At 49.0% G+C, this 20,357-nt stretch overlaps 1 protein-coding gene across 2 annotated transcripts in view; it reads left to right on the top strand.

Annotated features, from left to right (window-relative positions):
* The window catches only part of LOC140128413 (sex hormone-binding globulin-like), a 120,047-nt gene that overhangs the window by 60,193 nt on the left and 39,497 nt on the right, over positions 1-20,357 (top strand). The window contains exon 4 of one of the 2 annotated variants that reach the window (XM_072150117.1): positions 5,595-5,756. The exons of the other annotated variant lie outside the window; for it this stretch is intronic. Coding sequence (XP_072006218.1) covers positions 5,595-5,756 — 162 coding nt within the window. The remainder of the gene's footprint in view (positions 1-5,594; positions 5,757-20,357) is intronic. 2 annotated transcript variants of the gene reach the window in all.

Raw genomic sequence — 20,357 nt, 5'->3', positions numbered from 1 at the left:
TCATGTTCACCCAGTAGAAGCGCTTCCGGAGGGTAGCTTCAGTCTTCTGAGTGCCAAAGTGTCTGGACTAGTCATGGTACATATCCAGCACTATCTTGGCATTCCTCTGGGGAATCACAATCTGGTACAGCCGGTCATAGGATCCAGAGTTCTCCTTTTCAGCAGGCCCTGATGCATACTCAGAGTCTTCCTCTGGCACCACAGTTGGGACAATTCTCCATCGGCCCTCCTCCATCGAATCCGTTCAGGCACTCGCCCACTAGAGAGATAGTCCATCATTTCTCCTATGGCGCGGCTATCAGCCTGCAGGCTCATCCAGAGGTCTTTCTCAGCCGGTGGTGCAGCCTCTTCTGGTGGGGTAGCTGGTACTGCTTCTGAGGGTAAGGAGTAGACTCTCTGGGCCTCTTGGCAGACAAACCGGGCATAGAACGCTGGCATCTCCACATCTTCCCAGTGAGCATCCGTAGAGGGTCCCTCCCACTGGTCAGCGAGTCGGGAAAGAGCATCAGTATTGTCGATGGTCTTGCCAACCCGGTACTTGATAGTGAAGTTGAAGTTTGCTAACCTGGAAGCCCATCGCGGCTCCAGGGCTCCAAGCCGGGCAGTGTTCAGATGCGGCAAGGGGTTGAACTTTTAGGTCACAGCCCAGACTAATGCCAGAAACTCCAACTTGAATGAGCTCTAATTCTGGTCATTCTGTTCCAGTTCTTGAAGGGAATGGCTGGCGTAGGCTATGACCCTTTCGGTTCCATTCTGAAGCTGGGATAGTATAGCTCCTAATCCCTGCTTGCTGGCATCGGTGTAGAGTATGAAGGGCAGATTGTAATCTGGGTATCCTAACACCAGAGGCTCAGTTAGTCTTTGCTTCAGCATTTGGAAGGCTGCTTCTCGTTCTGTTGTCCATTCAATGGCTGCTCAGGATCATTGGCCCTCTTTTGGCAGTCCCCTTAAGAGTTCTTGCAGAGGGGCTGCTAACTGGGCAAACTTCAGGAAAAATCGCCTGTAGTAGCTGGCAAATCCCAAGAAGCTCTTGATATCCGAGATAGTAGATGGGGTAGGCCAGTTATGGACAGCTGCAATTTTATCTGGGTCTGGCTCAATTCCATCAGCACTCACCACATGTCCAAGGTACTTTACGCTAGGGCTTTACCTTCAACCCATGCTGGGTCAAGATTTGGAAGACTTCAGCCAGATGTTGGAGATGCTCTTCATAGGTCTTAGAGTAGATGATGATATCATCCAAGTACAGTAGGACAGTCGCAAAGTTCCGATGACCCAAACATCTCTCCATTAACCGCTGAAACGTGCCTGGGGCATTGCATAGGCTGAAAGGCATGTTGTTGAACTTGAACAGGCCCATTGGGGTGGTGAAAGCCGTCTTCTCCCTATCTTCTGGCGCATGGCCACTTGCCAGTAGCCACTGGTCAAATCCAGGGTAGAGAAGTAGGGCTGCGAGGGATTCCTCGATTTGAGGCAGCGGATAGGCATCCTTGTGGGTGATATTGTTGATCTTCCTATAGTCAACACAGAATTGAAGGGTTCCATCCTTCTTTTTCACAAGGACCAGCGGGGCAGCCCATGGGCTGCGACTCTCCTGGATAACATTGGCTGTCTTCATCTCTTGGTAATGGGCTGGAGGTATGGGCTGGTACCTCTCTTTGATAGGAGGATGAAAGCCAGTAGGGATGGTATGTTGAATCAGGGTAGTCTGCCCAAAATCCAGCGGGTATTTGCTGAAGGCCGGGTGGTGCTTCATGACGACATTCAGGACACCTTGTACTTGGTCTGCAGGAGTAATATCGTCATCTCCAATGTTGAGCTCAAGCCACCAGGATTGCTCGGCAGGCTCACCCTCAGCAATTTGCATCACCTCCAGCTGTTGAGAGGCAGACAGAGAGGTTTCCACTAAGTCTTCAGGGTGGATGCTCACGTTTAGCAGTCTGATGGGTACTTGTCCTCTGGATACAGTGACTAGGCTCCTGGCGGCTAGAATGGGCAGGTCTTCATCAGCTGGTGGTTCTACCATAGCCTGGTAGTCTTGACCTTGAACGGCCATGCAGGCTCGGCACCATGCTAACTTCTCAGTCCCAGGTTGAAGGCGGACAGGTTGTGGATCCTTGATCCGGGCTCTGCAGATTTCTCCATTAGGGCCAGCAAACTTCTGTTGCGCCGCTAGGACCTGCATAGTCTCCTGAATTGCCTTCCGTCTCTGCTGTGAACTGTTGGTAGAGAGTTGTGGAGAGACTTCAGCACTTCAGGGTAGCAGTTGCGGAGGATGTTGGTACCCAGTATCAGGGAGAAGTTACCGTCTTCAGGCACTTGTGTCACCACAACGCCCTGCCTGGTTAACTCAGTGTCTCCAATGGTTAGTGCGGGCTCCCAATAGCCGCGGATGGGTACGGTTTTCCATTGGTAGCAATAATGTTGGGGAGGCTGCGTCAAGGATGCTCCTCTTCGGCATCTCTCGAAGGTAGCACTTCGAAGGGTGGTCACTTCAGAGCCGGTATCAATTAAGGCCGGTAGGGTTACTCCTTTGATGGTTACATGAACCATGGGGTGACTCCCCACAAACTTGGGCATCCAGTTGGCATCTCGGGGACCTAAAGGTTCTTCCCTTGGAGGTCGTCCCGTAGCTCCAAGGGTTTGTCATTTAACCGACGACATCCATTCTCTTCATGCCCGTATTTACGGCAGTAGCTGCACCGCTGACGGGGTTCTTTCTGACTCCAGGTGTTTAAAGACTTTGCCTCCCTTGGGCGATGTTTGGATGGGGAGTCACGGAGAGTCACTGGCCATAAAGAGTCCTCTGGTGGTTTCCTCATTTTGGAGGAGATGGTTACTTCCAACTGGGACAGTCGGTCGAGTATTTTAATCATGGTGTCCGCCAGGGTGGTGATCTGTTCTGCTAGGACAGCAACTTCCGTAGACTCCATATCCACGGATTCAGAATCTTTCTGCGGTCCAGCGGGCAGTCGTTCCCCTTGTATGTCAATGGCAATCTCTTTGAACTCTGGATAAGAGGCCTGGGCATGTTGAAGAGACAGCATCTGTAGTTGACATCTTTGATGTCTATCAAAAAGTCCATTATTGAATTGTTCCCGCAGGGTTTGATCAGAGTTTTCAGCCTCTTTGAGATCAAGGCGGGTTATGGCCTTCCATGTCTCCAGTAGGGAGAGGGCAAAGTCTCTGAGTCTTTCTCCGAAGAACTTTTGCTTCTTTTCTGACGCAGTACATTTTTCAAAGGTGTTGCACAGCCTATTGAGAATTTGGACCACATTCTGGCGCTGTTCTCGGGGCCCAGACTTGACTTCCCGGAGAGCGGGTCCCTTTAATTGCCCGGTTAAAATGACCACTTTCTGTTCTTCTGTGAGCGGATGCAGGGCAAAGGTAGCTAACAGCTTGGCTCTAAATTTAGAGAGAGTGTGTAATTCTCCTTCGTAGTGGGGCCCCCAGATAGTAGGGCATAGTCAGAGGCATCATGGTGGGAGTCCCGGGGACACTGGCTGCAGCAGGGCTGAAGGGGCTTTCTGGCGGGTTTAACATGCTCTGATACCCTGAGGAGGGACCGGGGGACGGGAATTGCCCTGGTTCCGTTTCTTCGTCTTGGACTGACATGATTGGGCTAGCCTAGTGAAGTCTGAGGGGTTACACAATGTCCGTTGCTATGGGCGCTGGCCAGAAATAGGAACTTAGGCACTTTAAAGCACAGTCACTATTCCCTGGGAGATGAGCCAATTAACCTAGCTTCGGTAACAATCTCTACCCCCCTTTAACTTCCCCAGCGGTAATCACTCAAGATCAGCCGCGGTGACAGAACAGCTCCGGTGCACAGAGGACTCAGTTCCCGATGTCCGGCAGGCAGCAGGGGCTCGTGATGCTCAGCGTTACTCTCCTTCAGTCGCAGGACACGTGCGCCGGGACTCTGGATGAGGCGCACGCTGCTGGCACGCTGCTGGCAGGCTTTAGGCGCCGAAATCCAAGATGGCCGATTAACCCTCTTCGTTGCCGGCCGCTCACACTCCGACTCCTCCTCCACGGTACTTTGCGCCACACGCGCAGGGGGTGGAGCTTGGCAATGCCTCTGGGTTTCCCGCCAGTGAAGGTTTTGGCAGGCTGGAATTACTTGCTGCGCCACCATCTCGTGAGGTAACCGCTCCGGGCACTGCAGGGCCGGATGTAGCAGAGCTGGTAAAGTTCTGTGGCAGAGATTAATCTACGGAGTGCTGGAGCGATGCTCGACAGCACGTGGCACGTGGTTCTTCTCAGTCAGAAGCTGGGTCTGAACTCTCCATGAGGTGAGGGCTGGGCCTAAAGAGATCTGCTCACTTCTGAAGTTTCTGGAACTCTAACTCCTCCTGTAAGGGTTTAGTCAATCCCTGGTCAGGTGGTCTCCTCTTCCAATCACACTCCAGTTCACAATTAAGTGCATTGAGGCATATCATTGGATGGTAACATGAAATACATTTAACCCTTACCTATCCAGGCAGAATCTACCGCTGCACAATGACCTAATTATATGTGTAGTGTCCTGCAGAGGAGCTGACCAGACTATGAAGGGAACACAAATATTAGGGGCTTACTCACAACAACTCCGCCGCCTTGCATTGGCAGGGATGTTGCAAATACACTGCTCAGCAGGCGGTATGGTGCAGGATGGGATTAGATACACTGCTCAGCAGGCGGTATGGCGCAGGGTGTGATTAGATACACTGCTCAGCAGGCGGTATGGCGCAGGATGGGATTAGATACACTGCTCAGCAGGCGGTATGGTGCAGGATGGGATTAGATACACTGCTCAGCAGGCGGTATGGTGCAGGATGGGATTAGATACACTGCTCAGCAGGCGGTATGGTGCAGGATGGGATTAGATACACTGCTCAGCAGGCGGTATAGTGCAGGATGGGATTAGATACACTGCTCAGCAGGCGGTATGGTGCAGGATGGGATTAGATACACTGCTCACCAGGCGGTATAGTGCAGGATGGGATTAGATACACTGCTCACCAGGCGGTATGGTGCCGGGTCTGTATTTTGGTGCCCAGTGTTTTGGACTGATGTCTGTGACAGTTTTGTGTTGGGCTTCACTGTGTCCACGGAGCCACAAAGTTCTGCAGATGAAGGGGTGTCTGGTGCAGAGTCGCATTAATAAATCTGGCACACGCCCATTACATGGAGTGCACTCAGTGTAAGTATGAGTGGCGCGTGCAGATGCATGAGGACCATTGCTCTGCACATCCGTGGCTGCACGTGGCCCCTTACTGCGTCACTACCGAGAATTCTGGGCCCTTGCATTTGTCGCACTGTAAGCCGTTTCTGAAGGTTTAGCAGCTGTTCTAAATGTCCAAAAAAAAAATCACGCCAAAAATTGGTTTTGGGAAACTAAAAGAGCAGGAAAAGTATCTGAAGCAGAAACTGAACGCAAAATGAGCGGAAAAACATTAGTTTTTGGCTGTTTATTCCTTCATTTGAAGGCTGCGCCCTGTGACACTATTTCCCCTCCCGGCCCTCGGCCAGAAGTTAGTACCAGCAGGGATGGGACCTGCGTCCCGCCTGACCCCTCTGCGCCCCGCCTGACCCCTGTGCTCCTCTCTCAGGTTGTGGTGCGCAGCGATGACCATCGTATTGTCCTTGAAGTGGACGAAGAGCAAAGTCTCCGCATTGGTCATGTGACAGAGGGGGTCACCCAGAGCCTTCAGACCATCATGCGAATCTCAGTTGGGGGGATCCTCATCAACCGGACAGAACTGCTGGAACCAGTAAGTGATCCTCTTCTCTGCTGTATAAAGGTATCACTCAACGTTCCCAATAACAGGGAATCTGTCAGCAGGTGCACGGACGGACTGGGAATTCAAAGTGGCCATGAAAAAAAAACTGTAAAAGTGGCCCCATTCTGTGGGCAGGGTTAAAAAAAAGTAGGCGTGACAATGTAATGTATATATACAGCCCTTATACAGGAATAAAGAACACAAATAAATAAAAACACCTTACTACAATAACAAGAATATAATTACCTATGTACAGGAATATAACTACTATAATACTGCCTCCTATGTACAGGAAAATAACTACTATAAAACTGCCTCCTATGTACAGGAAAATAACTACTATAATACTGTCCTCTATGTACAGGAATATAACTACTATAATACTGCCCCCTATGTACAGGAATATAACTACTATAATACTGCCCCCTATGTACAGGAATATAACTACTATAATACTGCTCCCTATGTACAAGAATATAACTACTATAATACTGCCCCCTATGTACAGGAATATAACTACTATAATACTGCCTCCTATGTACAGGAAAATAACTACTATAATACTGCACCCTATGTACAGGAATATAACTACTATAATACTGCCCCTATGTACAGGAATATAACTACTATAATACTGCCTCCTATGTACAGGAATATAACTACTATAATCCTGCCTCCTAGAGGTGAGGTTGTGTGTGGTGAGAGCTCTTGACCCTCCTCATGTCTGGAGACAGCCCAGGGCGGGGCCACCCTGGGTGGGGAGATTCCCCAAGCGAGGCCCAGGCTTCCAGGCCTAAACCGGGAGAAAACTCCCAGACAATTCTAAAGATGGATGCAAATCCAAAAGTTCTCAGTAAACAAGAGAATCAACTGAATTGCAGTAATGTGGAGAAGAAAGCTGAAGTAAAGAAAGTGAGTACAGCAGCGTGGAGGAGCACAGGTGAAGCAGCAGATTGTCAGACCAGCAGCAGGTGCACAGCCCCCCACTCCTGCACCCAGACAGAGGAGTACATCCATAGAGAAACAAACCCTGCAAGAAAACCTGCAGCAGAGGGATGTGGTGACCAGCATGGCCGCTCCAGGCCGCACCAGATCTGCTGTGAAGCCACAACATGTCCCTGCAAAGGCCGGTGCAAGCAGCAAGCCTGGAGATGTGACTCACAAGGAGACCGGTGGATGCACTCAGCCTGGAGGACTACAGAGACCAGCACGGCAGGTGAAGGAGACCACCCGAGCGCCTGAGCTAAGGCTAGCAGAGGAGATCCCAGCACTGGTAAGGAGGATGGGGGAGCTAAGTCACCACAAACAGATGCTGCAAATGCAAATAGACTGCATGTACTCACTAAAAACTGCGCACCCTGAGAGTAGCGCCCTGTATGACTCTAAGCTGCACTCACTGAGCAAAGAGCTGGCGGTGGTGGTGGGAGAGATGGACTGTGTCCTGGAGAAGATGGGGCCGCTGTCTGAGTCCTATAGGAACAAGGAACGCTTTGCCAGACAGAACATAACATCTATGTCCAGACCCTCTGACGCTGCGTCAGTGTCCAGCATGTCCCCTGATGAGAGAGGAACACGTCCCATACTGCAGGCCCCAAGCTTTGTGTTTCATGAGGGCGAGAAGGGAAGACAGCAGCTGCCAAGGTCTGCAGCCATCCATCAGCAGGAGCATGCACCTGCACCACAAGTCCCAGGAGGCACTACACCGCAGCAGGAGCATGCACAGGCACCACAAGTCCCAGGAGGCACTACACTGCAGCAGGAGCATGCACAGGCACCACAAGTCCCAGGAGGCACTACACCACAGCAGGACAGTGGACATACACCTATGTGTCAGGGTGATGTGGTGATCCAGGACGGTTCTACTGCTGGAGCAGACACTGGGGACACTGGTGGTCATCATGATGTTCCTGATGGGTCGGGGGATGGAGGGGACCCTCAATCTGTATGGGATGTGCAGTCACCTGAGGATAACATAGAGGTGGATGGGGGAAAGGGGGTTGTACAGGATAATGTAAGTGACTTCCCCCCTATAACATCGAGCCCCCCAGTTGAGTCGGGTCGCTCTAGCTCAGACCCTCCCCCCAATACCCGGAGTGAACCCTGTCATGAACCTCCCAGAAACGCCTGGAGCCGCGGCGCTCCCTCCTTCACCTCCGGCGCACACTACACGGGGCAGGCGTTTAAGAGGAGGAATGTGGTGCGCTTTAAAAACAGGGGCGCAAAGGAAGATCTCCCAGATAGGAGGTTTGTGGTGCGGGATCTCCTGTGCAGCCAGATGGGGTTCTCCCCAGATGATATCCTGGCAGTCATCAACCTTCCAGACAGACAGGGCTATGATGTCAGCTTTAAGCTTATGTCCAGTCTGGATAGGTTCTGGGATAAACTCCCCCGGTTCAGGGACACTGATGGCTGGTGTAAGTTCACGTTTGTCCCCATATCCAGGCCAGGTACCGTGGTGGTCAATGTGATATTTTGGAACGAGTCTGTTCCCCCTCAGGACATTCTAGTGTGGCTCAGGCGCCATTGTGATCTGGTGTCTGACCTCACTAAGAACAGAGACGCCGACGGCATCTGGACTGGAGGGTGGAAGGTTCTGGTAAAACTGAGGCAGTACAATAATATCACCCTACACCTCCCCAACTCCTTCTTCATAGGGAGAGAGAAAGGCGTCTGCTTCTATCCTGGGCAACCAAGAAAGTGCTTCAAGTGCGGAAAGATCGGTCACGTGGCCAATATATGTACAGTGGTGAAGTGTAACCTGTGCGGGGAGGTCGGTCATCTCAGTGCCACCTGTGAGAGGGTGAAATGTAACCTCTGCGGAGAGATTGGGCACCCACACAAGGATTGCCCGGAGGCCTGGCACAACATCGCCAGAGACTTCTCTGATGATGAGATGGTGCAGGAGGCAGATGCCTTAGAGGAGGAGGCCTTGGTGTCAGGGCAAATTTTGACCAGGCGGGAGGTACAGGGCTCAGGTGATGCTGTACCAGCACCTCAGATGTCGGATGGTGCTCAGGGGAGTTTGGGGGTGGTAACTCAGGAGCAGCCTCAGTCAGCCACCTCTATAGCACCTGGGGAATATGAGGAGGTTAAAAAAAACAAAAGAAAGAAAAAAGATAAATCCTCCCGTAAACCAGAGGAAGAAAACAACTTAGGTCCAAAAACCAGGAAAAAGTCCAGTGGTGATACCGGGGTCATGGTCCTATCTAACAGATATGATGTTCTGTCTGAGTCAGAAGGTGATTATGAGCGCGAGTTACAGCGCATTGATAATGATTGTGAGGTGGACACAGGAGACCCCCCAACTAAGAAGAAGCCCCCTCCTGTAGAGGCTGCTGAGGAGTCGGACATGGAGACTGGTGGTGTACAGGGAGACTCTGACTCTGACATATGATGATGGGGGTCGCTGCTCTGTTTTTCTGTTTCCTTATGATGGCTGGATTCTCTCTAAAAGTTGCTTCCAGCAACGTCAACAGCATTAAAGTAAGAAGGACCAGACACGCTGTATATGACCACCTGAGATATCTGGACGCTGATGTTATCTTCCTGCAGGAGACCCGTCTGACCACCTTAGGGCATCTCCGTGAGGCTGAGCGTGAGTGGCGGTCTGGTCCTTCTTACTGGTCACTGGCTGTGGAGCCGTACGCCGGGGTCGCCATACTGTTTAACACCACAGACGTGACGGTGCACAGGCTGACGGAGGTCGCTATGGGGAGGTGCCTGGTGCTGGAAGTGACCATCCATGGTAGGCGGCTCCGGCTGATCAACATCTATGGCCCACAGACAGTGACAGAGAGAATCCAGCTGTTTAATGAGGTAAAACAATATCTTTTTACCTCGATCCCTGTAGTATTGGCGGGCGACTTTAATGTTACCATGACATCGGGTGACAGGTCCTCGGGCAGAGCAGTGGTCAGAGACTCCAAAGTACTACAGAACATCGTATCACAGGCCCATCTGTGTGATGTGTTCACCCTGGACGGGAGGAAACTTAAATATACCTACACATGTGCTGACAGGAACAGTAGAATTGACATGGCGTTTGTAAGTCCTTCAGAGACTGTTAGTGGGATGATTGAGAGGGTCGTCCCATATTCTGACCATCTTGTCTTATTGTTTCACCTAGGCACCGCTAACCGTTCTGATATTGGACGGGGGTTATGGAGGCTTAATTCCAGCATCCTGGATGATGTATATGTCCAGAACTGTGTCCACTCCCTTTTTCAGGACCAGCTTCAGAGACAGGACTTCTATGAAAACATATCTGACTGGTGGGAGAACGTCAAGGAGGAGATCCGGTCCCTCTTGAAGAGACTGTCAGTGAAGAAGGGGAAGAGTAAGTACAGCCAGTATCTCAAGCTGCGGAAAGAATTGGAGTCACTCTATTCGGCGGGTGGGGTTGACAAACAAAAGATTGACCGACTGAAGTCTGAGATAAAGCAGTATCAGTACAGCCGCTACACGTCCCTGGTAATAGAAAGAGATTACGGGACTCTAGGCGTCCCTGATCCGTATGAAAATTGCCGGGAACGTGTGGCCAAGAAATCAATCACAGGTCTCACTGACTCCCAGGGAGTTTTACAGGAATCTCGGGAGGGTATCCTGGGGGTGGTGAGATCCTACTATGCTGAGTTATTTCAGAAAAAGGTTTTGGATAAAGAGAAAATGGCTCAATTCTTGGAGGCAACTCCAGGCCCTGACACTAGAGAATTGGACTTTTCTCCTTTGACAGCAGGAATAACAGAGGAGGAGGTTAAAGAGGCCATTGATAAGTTACATCTGAAGAAGGCACCAGGTCCTGATGGAATAACATGTGAATTCTATAAGAAGTTCAGGGACCTCTTAGCCCCGATCCTTGTGGATGTGTTTACAAATTGTCTAGAAAATCACCTGATGCCTCCATCCATGAGAGTGTCCTCCCTTATTCTGCTGTCCAAAGGTAAGGAGCCTAGTGACATCAAGAACTGGAGGCCGATCGCCCTCTTGAATGTCGACAGGAAGATTCTGGCAAATATTCTGTTTTCTAGGTTAGTCTGTTTGTCCCCGGCACTGTTGGCAGGCTCTCAGTACGGCACGGTAAGAGGGCGGAACATCTCTGGAGCAGTCATCTCGATAAGGGAGATGTTTGAGAGATGTAAAGCTCTGAGGTGTGGGAGATATGTTGTAGGTCTGGACCAGGCTAAAGCCTTTGACAGGGTTGATCACGATTATCTATGGGCCACTTTGTCAAAGTACGGTATTCCGGGACAATTTATTGATTGGCTGAGAACTTTGTACAGAGAGGCGAAGAGCTTTCCTCTGATCAATGGTTGGCAGGGGGACACTTTCGGAGTAGACGCAGGGGTGAGACAGGGCTGCCCTCTGAGTCCACTGCTGTATGTGTTTGCCATAGACTTGTTTCTGCGATCACTGCAGCGGTGCGATTTTTGGGGGGTGCCTGTCCCCCATTGCTTGCCTTTGAAGGTAGTCGCCTACGCGGATGATGTGACTGTGGTGATATCTGAACCTCGTGAGGTGGAGATGTTATCTGCAGCCATCAGAAGCTACTCAGAGGCCTCCGGGTCTCTGGTCAACCTTGAGAAGAGCCAAGCTTTCTGGACATTGGACACTGCTCCTGGCTTTGATCTACCACAATTCGCCAAGGCCTCCACCCATATTAAAATTCTTGGGGTTAAATTTGGGAGGGAAGATAATGCCAAACTAAATTGGGAAGAGAAGTTGGAAGCCGGAAATGCAAAGGTTCAGCGATGGAAGAACTGGAGGCTGACCTATAGAGAAAGGGTTACTCTGATGAAGACTTACCTGGTCCCTGTCTTCCTCTACGTCTCTGTCGTCTTTCCTTTGCCAGAATCTTTCTCCGCTAGGCTCTTTAGCCTGTTCTTCCAACTTTTATGGGGGAACAGGTTGAACCCAGTAAAAAGAGGGATCACCTACCTGCAGAGGAGAGAGGGTGGACTGGATATGTTAAATCCAAGGGTTTTCTTTGACTCCATGTTTCTGAAAGTTAATTTTGGTTGCCTGGACTCAAATAATGGTCTCCTGTGGGTAAGTAGTGTCAGGGACTGGATATTGCCTTTTGCAGAATCTTTGGTGCGAGGCGGGAGTCTCAAGAGGGGCCGATGGACTCCTGGCTTCCTCCCCCAGTATCTGGAGTATGGTCTGAGGTCTTTGAAAAAGTGGAGAATAGATAAGACATATCTGGAGAGTAGGACCAGGAAGGAGCTGTACACTAATATCTGTAAGACCTTCTATACAGTACAGCCAGCTCTGAGGGACTGCACGACGGCCACCCTGCAGGAGAGTCTGAGGTTTCTGAATAGTCTGAGGCTTCCCGCAAAGTTCTATGACATCGCCTGGTTATCTCTGCATGGGAAGCTCTTTGTTAGGGGCAATTTAAAATTTCTGAGCGTCTCTGAGCGTATGTGCCCCCTAGGATGCCCCCAAGAGAAGACCATGGAGCATTTTACCACCGAGTGCCGGGGAGGGAGGCGGATATGGCAGGAGGTGTCTCGCAGGCTGAATATACCAAGGCTGCAGTCTCTAAGCTACCCAGAGATCATCTATGGGGTAACATCACATGTAGATGGCATCAACAGGGAAACCATGTACCTCATTATCACCACCATAAAGTATTACCACTGGCACAACAGGACCCGAGTCTCCATCCACAGCGAGACCTTCCAGCACATGACCGCAGTCACACTTATTATGTCTGAGCTCAGGTGGATCCGATCCATAGAGATAGGGAAAAGAGATGGGAATAGGAAGTTATGGAGAAATATATGTTTGGACTAATGCATCGTGTAATTATGTTTAATCCTTTTCCCTTTAACCAATTAACATATTATACATTTATTTATTAATTTCAATGTATGATTTCTGTTAAATTCTGATTGGAATGTACCATGTATTTTGTTTGTTTCTACTAATAAAAATTGCCTCCTATGTACAGGAAAATAACTACTATAATACTGTCCCCTATGTACAAGAATATAACTACTATAATACTGCCCCTATGTACAGGAATATAACTACTATAATACTGCTCCCTATGTACAGGAATATAACTACTATAATACTGCCCCCTATGTACAGGAAAATAACCACTATAATACTGCCCCCTATGTACAGGAATATAACTACTATAATACTGCCCCCTATGTACAGGAATATAACTACTATAATACTGCCCCCTATGTACAGGAAAATAACTACTATAATACTGCCTCCTATGTACAGGAAAATAACTACTATAATACTGCCCCCTATGTACAGGAATATAACTACTATAATACTGCCCCCAATGTACAGGAATATAACTACTATAATACTGCCCCCAATGTACAGGAATATAACTACTATAATACTGCTCCCTATGTACAGGAATATAACTACTATAATACTGCCCCCTATGTACAGGAATATAACTACTATAATACTGTCCCTATGCACAGGAATATAACTACTATAATACTGCCCCCTATGTACAGGAATATAACTACTATAATACTGCCCCCTATGCACAATAATATAACTACTATAATACTGTCCCTATGCACAGGAATATAACTACTATAATACTGCTCCCTATGTACAGGAATATAACTACTATAATACTGCTCCCTATGTACAAGAATATAACTACTATAATACTGCCCCCTATGTACAGGAATATAACTACTATAATACTGCCCCCTATGTACAGGAATATAACTACTATAATACTGCCCCCTATGTACAGGAATATAACTACTATAATACTGCCCCCTATGTACAGGAATATAACTACTATAATACTGCCCCCTATGTACAGGAATATAACTACTATAATACTGCCCCCTATGTACAGGAATATAACTACTATAATACTGCCCCCTATGTACAGGAATATAACTACTATATGTTAGGGATTTTTATGCAGGGCCCCAACAGCCCTCTTGACTTTTGTAAGGTGAGTCCTAATTAACCCTTTGAGGGAGGATGAGATAGCTGCCGGCAGCGAGCTGACAGAGTAAATGAAAAACACAGTCGGTCTTCCAATGCACTCAAATCAAACTGTTTATTTCAAACAGATACAGCTATATTTTAGCACATAGAGATCAGCATTTGGGGTGTTGTATGAATGGAGATAAGACACTTAGATTCTATTGGCCATTATGTTTTTGTACCAGCACATTCTGGGAAAAATGACTAGGCCTTGTTTACAGCCATGCTTATCTACACAATGGCTCCTAGAAGCTTCTTCATAACCAAAATAAATAACAAGAATACAGAGGCCCGAAGGACGGTAAGAAATGCCAAGGATATTGTGAAAAGGCAAACAACAGTTTAAATGAGAAAAATAGCTGAATTAAAACATTTAACTCTATAGCTTCTAAAAGGGAAGCATACCCCCCCCCCCCTCAAGGTGGCCGCTGTATCTAAGATGGCGGACAGTAGTCAAGATGGCGCCCGAAACCAGTGCGACCTCCTTAACAATTCCCCCCTTTGAGCTTTGCTGGCCTGTAACTCCATCCTGAGCGACCTCCTCAAGCTCCAGGTACCCACAGGTAGGCTAAGCCCGTACCTGCTGGACTTGTTAACTCTTCACCAGATCCCCTGGAGGCTGGTCACTCAGGGGTTACAGGCCCGCACACTCAAATCACATCACTGAGTCCCCATAGTCCATAGGTTTGTAAACAGGCAGCATCATCCTCCGCTCCGGGCACTTCTCCTGTCGTGGTTCTTACCGCTTGGACGGCCATCTGGGACATGGTGGACTTGATGAGGGGGACCACACAGCACACCATAAGTGACAAGAGCAAAATCACAATCCCCAATATCACCCCCACTTAAAGGAAACCCTTCCAATCCCCCAACTACAAAGTGAAGGGCAAAGTGTCCACCCCAGAGTTTCTCTTGAGTTCCCTGGACAGTCCTTCAATCTTTTCACGAGCATGGGTAATGGATCCATAGGGGGCGATGTCATCTGGGATGTATATGCGACAAGCCACTCCCACCATCTTACAGACTCCTCCCTTCTCAGCAAGGGTCATGTCCAAAGCCATGCGGTTCTGGGAAGCATCTCGGATATAATTCATAAATCTCTGTTGATTACAATAAAAACAGTTACCCAACCAACATCTTTGCTCATAGCTCTCTGGGGAATAATGATATGTCATGGGGAATAATGATCTGGGGAAGACCTGCCCATATCTGATTGTGGGCCTTGTACTCATCTGGAACCCCCCCTTGGTGCTCCCACTGTATCTATATAAACGTTGTCATCTAGGTGCTCCTCTCAGACCTCCAGAATCCTTTGGGATTCTCTACCTTTTCTTTATGTGTCTGATCAACCTTATCCCTGGAGATGACGAGGAAGGAATGCACAAGTGTTATCACCGTACACTCACCTTCCCAGCCTCTAGGCCTGACCTGACTCTCCTGTCCCCACAAATCCTGTACACATCAGACACTGCTAATACAGGGTTACCTGTGCTGTCAATGTTAAAGAAGGTCATTGTCTTGTTGCACCAACCATAGGTAAAGTCTCCTACCCTGGGGGCATCCTGGTCACCCCTATAGATACAGTGATAGTCATGGTTGGGGTGTCCCTGAGCATACAGTCAGTCAGACGAGACCAGCTAGCAAGAAGAATAAGTAAGTTTGCAATAGAAAGCGTGGAAGCGTGCTGACTTCCCTCTAGCTTCACAGACGTGGCACTGGTCAGCAGGACTTGGAAAGGACCATCGTAGCAAGGCTCCAGATTCTCTCCCTGGTGTCTCTTTACCACCACGTAGTCTCCAGGCTTCAGGTTATGCGTCCTGAGGTCTCTGTCTGGATCTGAAAAAGTAATCAGAAACACTTTCGCGGAGCTTTTCCAAGGCCTGGCTCAACTGTGTGGCATGTTCCACCTGGTTTCCTGCCGTCAGCTATAGGATCTGTGGGAAGAAGGGGCCTAGTCTGGGTGCACAGCCAAAAAGTACTTCAAAAGGGGACAATCCCATCTTTCTGTTGGGGGTGGTCCTAACTGAATGGTGGGCAGCAGGAAAGCACTCGCGCCATGGTTTCCCTGTTTCTTCCATGGCCTCCTGGATCTCTAACTTAAGAGTGCTGTTTAAAGTATCTCAAACGCACCACCAACTTGGGAAGGGTATGGGGTGTTCAGGGCCTGTTCTACACCCAGGAGGGACAAGGTTTCAGGTCTTTACCTGTCCAGTGAAGTGGGTTCTGCGACCGGACTCTATGGTCTCTGGAAGTCCAAACCTGCAGAAAAATCTCACTCACCAACTTCTTGGCTGCAGCTCTGGCAGTAGCCTTGGTCATGAGAAAAGCTTCTGGCCACCCTGGAAAGAGATCAATGCACACACGCATGTACTCCTACGTACCACTTTTTGGTAGCTGGATAAAATCCATCTGCAGTCTCTGGAAGGGATACAGCAGCTTGGGTGTCACCTTCTGTGGGGCCTTTTCCACCTTACCCGGGTTGTGGCGGCCACAGACTATAAAGGCTTTCACTAGTCTAGTGACAGGGGTAGTAATGCCCGGGCAAACCACTTGCGGTTTCTGAGCACTAGCATGGCCATTTTGAATATGTGTGTGTGTCCGTGGGATACTTGACTTACTGTCGGGTGCAGGGCTCTGGGCAGGCACACCCTCTCTCCCCGCATCCAGGTCCCATCAGCATCTGGGCTCCAGCTTTCCTCCACACTTCCTTCACTTCTGATGACTCTCGGGCCACCAGGGACTGGAACACCTGTGGATCAAACTTTTAGCTCAGAACTCACCTCTGAGACTTCAGGACAGTCTCTGGGCTCCATCTGTGCAGCTGCCTTCGCCATCCCGTCGGCCACATACTTGCCCTTGGCTTGTGGAGTCAACAAATTGTGTGTGCTTTTTCTTTTATTATCCCCACCTCTTGTGGAAGTAGGAGAGCATCCATGAGCTCTTTAACCAGTGTACCATGCTTAAAGGGGGTCCCTGCAGAGGTGAGGAAATCTCTAGCCTTTATAGTCGTGTTTAGACCCCAGGACTATACCTTGAGTATAGATGTTTGCCCTTTTACCTTCCACCAGCTGTAGCGCTTCCCTGAGTGCCGTCACTTCACCTCCTGCACTGACCTGTGTGGAGGGAGTGGTTCTGCTTGCACTACCTCATGTGCGCCACTGACCACTGTATATCCAGCATAGAACCGTCTGTCTTCTCCTGAAGACCTGGAGCCATCTATGAGAAAAACTCAACATCTGGGTTAATCACCCTTCTCCCCCCCCTCTCTGAATCCTGGCAGACTGGCGATAGAATGCAGGATTCAGGGCTGTGCACCTTATCAGTGTATCCTGGGGCATCAGGAGTGCACACTGGAGTCTGAGCTGTCTGGCCTTTGCTCAGATGCTTGGGCTGTACTTGGGTGAGGACACTGTGCAAGGTATGTGGGGTTTGCACTGCATCTGAATGATCTAGGATCAGCTCACTGGCCCTGGTGAGCAGATTGCTGGCTGCAGCTACTGACACATGAGGGGCCCCCCTCACGACTGAGTCTAACCGGGCCTAATAGTGGGCCACTGGGGAGGCCACCCCGTTCCTGGGCTAGGACACCTGTGGCTTATATACTCCGTGCAAAATAAAATAAAAGGTCTGGTTCCGTGGCATGTGCCTAGGGCCGGGGCAGACAGGATTTGCCAGCTTAAGGCTATGGAATGCATCAACTGCCTCCTGACTAAGGGCAAATGGGAAAGAGGCAATTCAGTCAGAAAGGGGCAGCATTGGGCTGGAGGCAGCAGACCTTATCCCAGGCCTGCAGGAGCTGGCCAGTCCTAGAATCATGTGAAGAGGCTTAGGGCCTCAGGGCAGGGGCACATTCTGGACTGCCAGCTTTCTTCCCTCTGTCAGGTGTCTGCCTGTGGCTGAGAAGCAGTGGCCTAGGAAGACCACCTTCTCCTGGCAGTACCGGAGTTTGTCTCTGGGAACTTTGCAACCCTTCTGGAACAGAAAACACATAAGGTCAATAGCTGCATCCTGGCAAACAAAAACAGTAGATCTTCCGCATACTGAAAAGGAGAACATCCAGTAAGGGGCTAGTCTGCCAGTCTACTCCCTGTAGGGCCGTGGGGTATTGGCTGGGTGAGTTTCACCCCCTTGTGGGAATCTACATCAGGTATACTGGAATACTGAACTGGTAAAGGCAAATAGGTACTGGCAATTTTCATGTAGGGGCACAGAGAGGAAAACATTTGCCAAATCAATAACAGTGAATAATATGTCACTCTCAGGGACTGCTGCCAGTTTGGGCTAGGGACCACTGGGCTTCAGTGCACTCATTGGCAGCTTAGAGCTCTTGGACCATCCTACATGTATCCAGCTGTTCTTTCTGAGTCTTTTCTTGACCGGGAATGGGCTAAAATCATCATCGGACTAGCAGGGGAGAGTTCTACAATGAAAGGCACTAACTCTGTCTGGGGGGGCCGTTCAGAAGGGGGACTGTTCTCGCTAACATCCTTGTCCGTAACCACCCCTTGTCCTGCCCTGTGGGGGCCGTCTCCGCCACTCACTAAAGTAATGTCTCCTCCCCGCAACGCCCACTTGGGTTGGTCGGTTGAGACTTCCGGAGATGTTGTCAATCTCACTTTGGCGTGGTCTGTGAAACATCCTCTATTCCCTCTGTACGTCAGTGTGTCAGAGTCCTCCACATCTCCAGCCCAGTGTTCTGTGCTTCCTATAAAGTTCTGGCCAGACTCCAACGTCTCAATAAAATCCAGGTACACTTAAAATGGTTTTTAATCAAAAAGGAACAAAAGTCAGTCATAGGCTCTGTAATACAGTTGGGGGGCTCATTCTTGCTTAGTCTGTTCATGGGGTACACAGGAGGACATCACATCATACTGTATTCCTGTTCCACAACCAAATAAATTCCTTCAAGTCTTTTTTTAGATTGTCAGGGAGAAGTCTAAATGCAGCGATCTGCCCCCTTCTGTAAACAACTTCAGCTTACTGTAGCGTCAAGGTCAGAACAGAACACAAAGTGATAACACAGCTCAGACAGAGCCCTAGATTTTTGGAGAACTTCAGCGTCAAGGCCATGTACATGTCTTCACAAAACAAAACGCAGCTCCAACAGCCCCCACCCTTCTGTTAACCCCTTAAACACCAGAAAGCAGGTACCAGAGACATTGCAACACTTTTTCATAGTAATTTTTCTCTAATTGTCGGGATCAATAAATTTGAATAATACTCAAACAAACAACATCCCTCACTCCCAAGACCCCTAGCAGACGCCCGAAACATGGTCAGCTGTTATCCTACAAAGCCCCACAACAGCTTTTATGGCTGCCAACAGCAATCAACTTTCATCGACTTGAAGGGAATATAACTTAAAATGGCCGCCACTGAAAAATAAACTGTCTTAAGATGGCCGCCACTGAAGAATGGTAGGGCGTGTCATCTTCTCTAACCACCAGATACAGGGGTGGAGTCTGGATTATAGGGGCCATTTTTCACTCCAAGGAAAATATAATTAAATCTCTTTTTTCTCAAATTCTTTCCACATCAAAAACTTTGAAATGTCCCTTATCGCCCGTCTCTTTCTTCATTGGGCACTCTGAAGGATTCCTGTCACTCTGTCCTGGTCCGTCCATCAGTCAGAGGCTCTAAGAGTCTGTTTTGCAAATCTGATCAAGTTTTCTCACTTGTACAATCATCAGATCATCTGACACATCCCAAAACCTTCAATACTACTTCTCACTTCAAACACAAAACTACCAGCCCTTATGTCCGATCATGTCAACTTACACTTTTCCATCAGTCCTACTTAACTCAACAACCTTCTGTCTCTGTGCATCTTACCCCTTCATGTGAGACACAATCTGAGTAGCTTTTCTAGGTCCGCACCCTTGGCTTACTTTACTTTGCTTACTTCCCATCACAAATGTCTACAACTGCAACACTGCCAAACCTGTCCCCCACAGATACAACGAATCCGACACCTTGTGTGACCGACCCCAAAGAAACTAGATACCAGACTTCCACAGAGGACTCTTTACCAAGTCTCCCTTATTGACTCTTAACCAAATCAACTCTCTTTACTGAACTACTCTCTCCTTGACTCTTTACCAAGTCAACTCTCTTACTGACTCTTTACCAAGTCACTACTAGTTCTTACAGTCATCCACAAAGTCGTTCAGACTTCAAAATGAAGCTAAACGCACACTTGATCAGAGTGGGTCTCCGCTGCACGTGCACAAATTGAGCTCTATACCTCTATGGGTAACCCTATTGACACTAGTCAAACAGTACTATAGACACTATGATAATCTGACAATCACAACAAAGTATCTCCTACTTTAGCAGTGCGGACCTCTAAGGGTTACTCCCTCCCGTCCCACAGTTTCAGCTAACATCACAGACTGTCTGACCATCCGTCACTGTCCAGTCTCTGTCCAGTCTCTGTCCATCACCTTACAAAGTGGTTCTTTGCCAAAAACTATGAGCTTAGGTTACAGTGAACAACAGTGGCAAATACATAACACAGAGACAGTCTTACCCGGTCCGTCCAACCAGTGACACAGAAGTGACATATCAAGGTAGACAAAAAAACAGCTTACCCTGAGAGCTCTCTGG

This window comes from Engystomops pustulosus, chromosome 4, assembly GCF_040894005.1.
Source record: "Engystomops pustulosus chromosome 4, aEngPut4.maternal, whole genome shotgun sequence".
Classification (NCBI taxonomy): Eukaryota; Metazoa; Chordata; class Amphibia; order Anura; family Leptodactylidae; genus Engystomops; species Engystomops pustulosus.
This window is presented reverse-complemented; position numbering and strand designations above follow the sequence as displayed.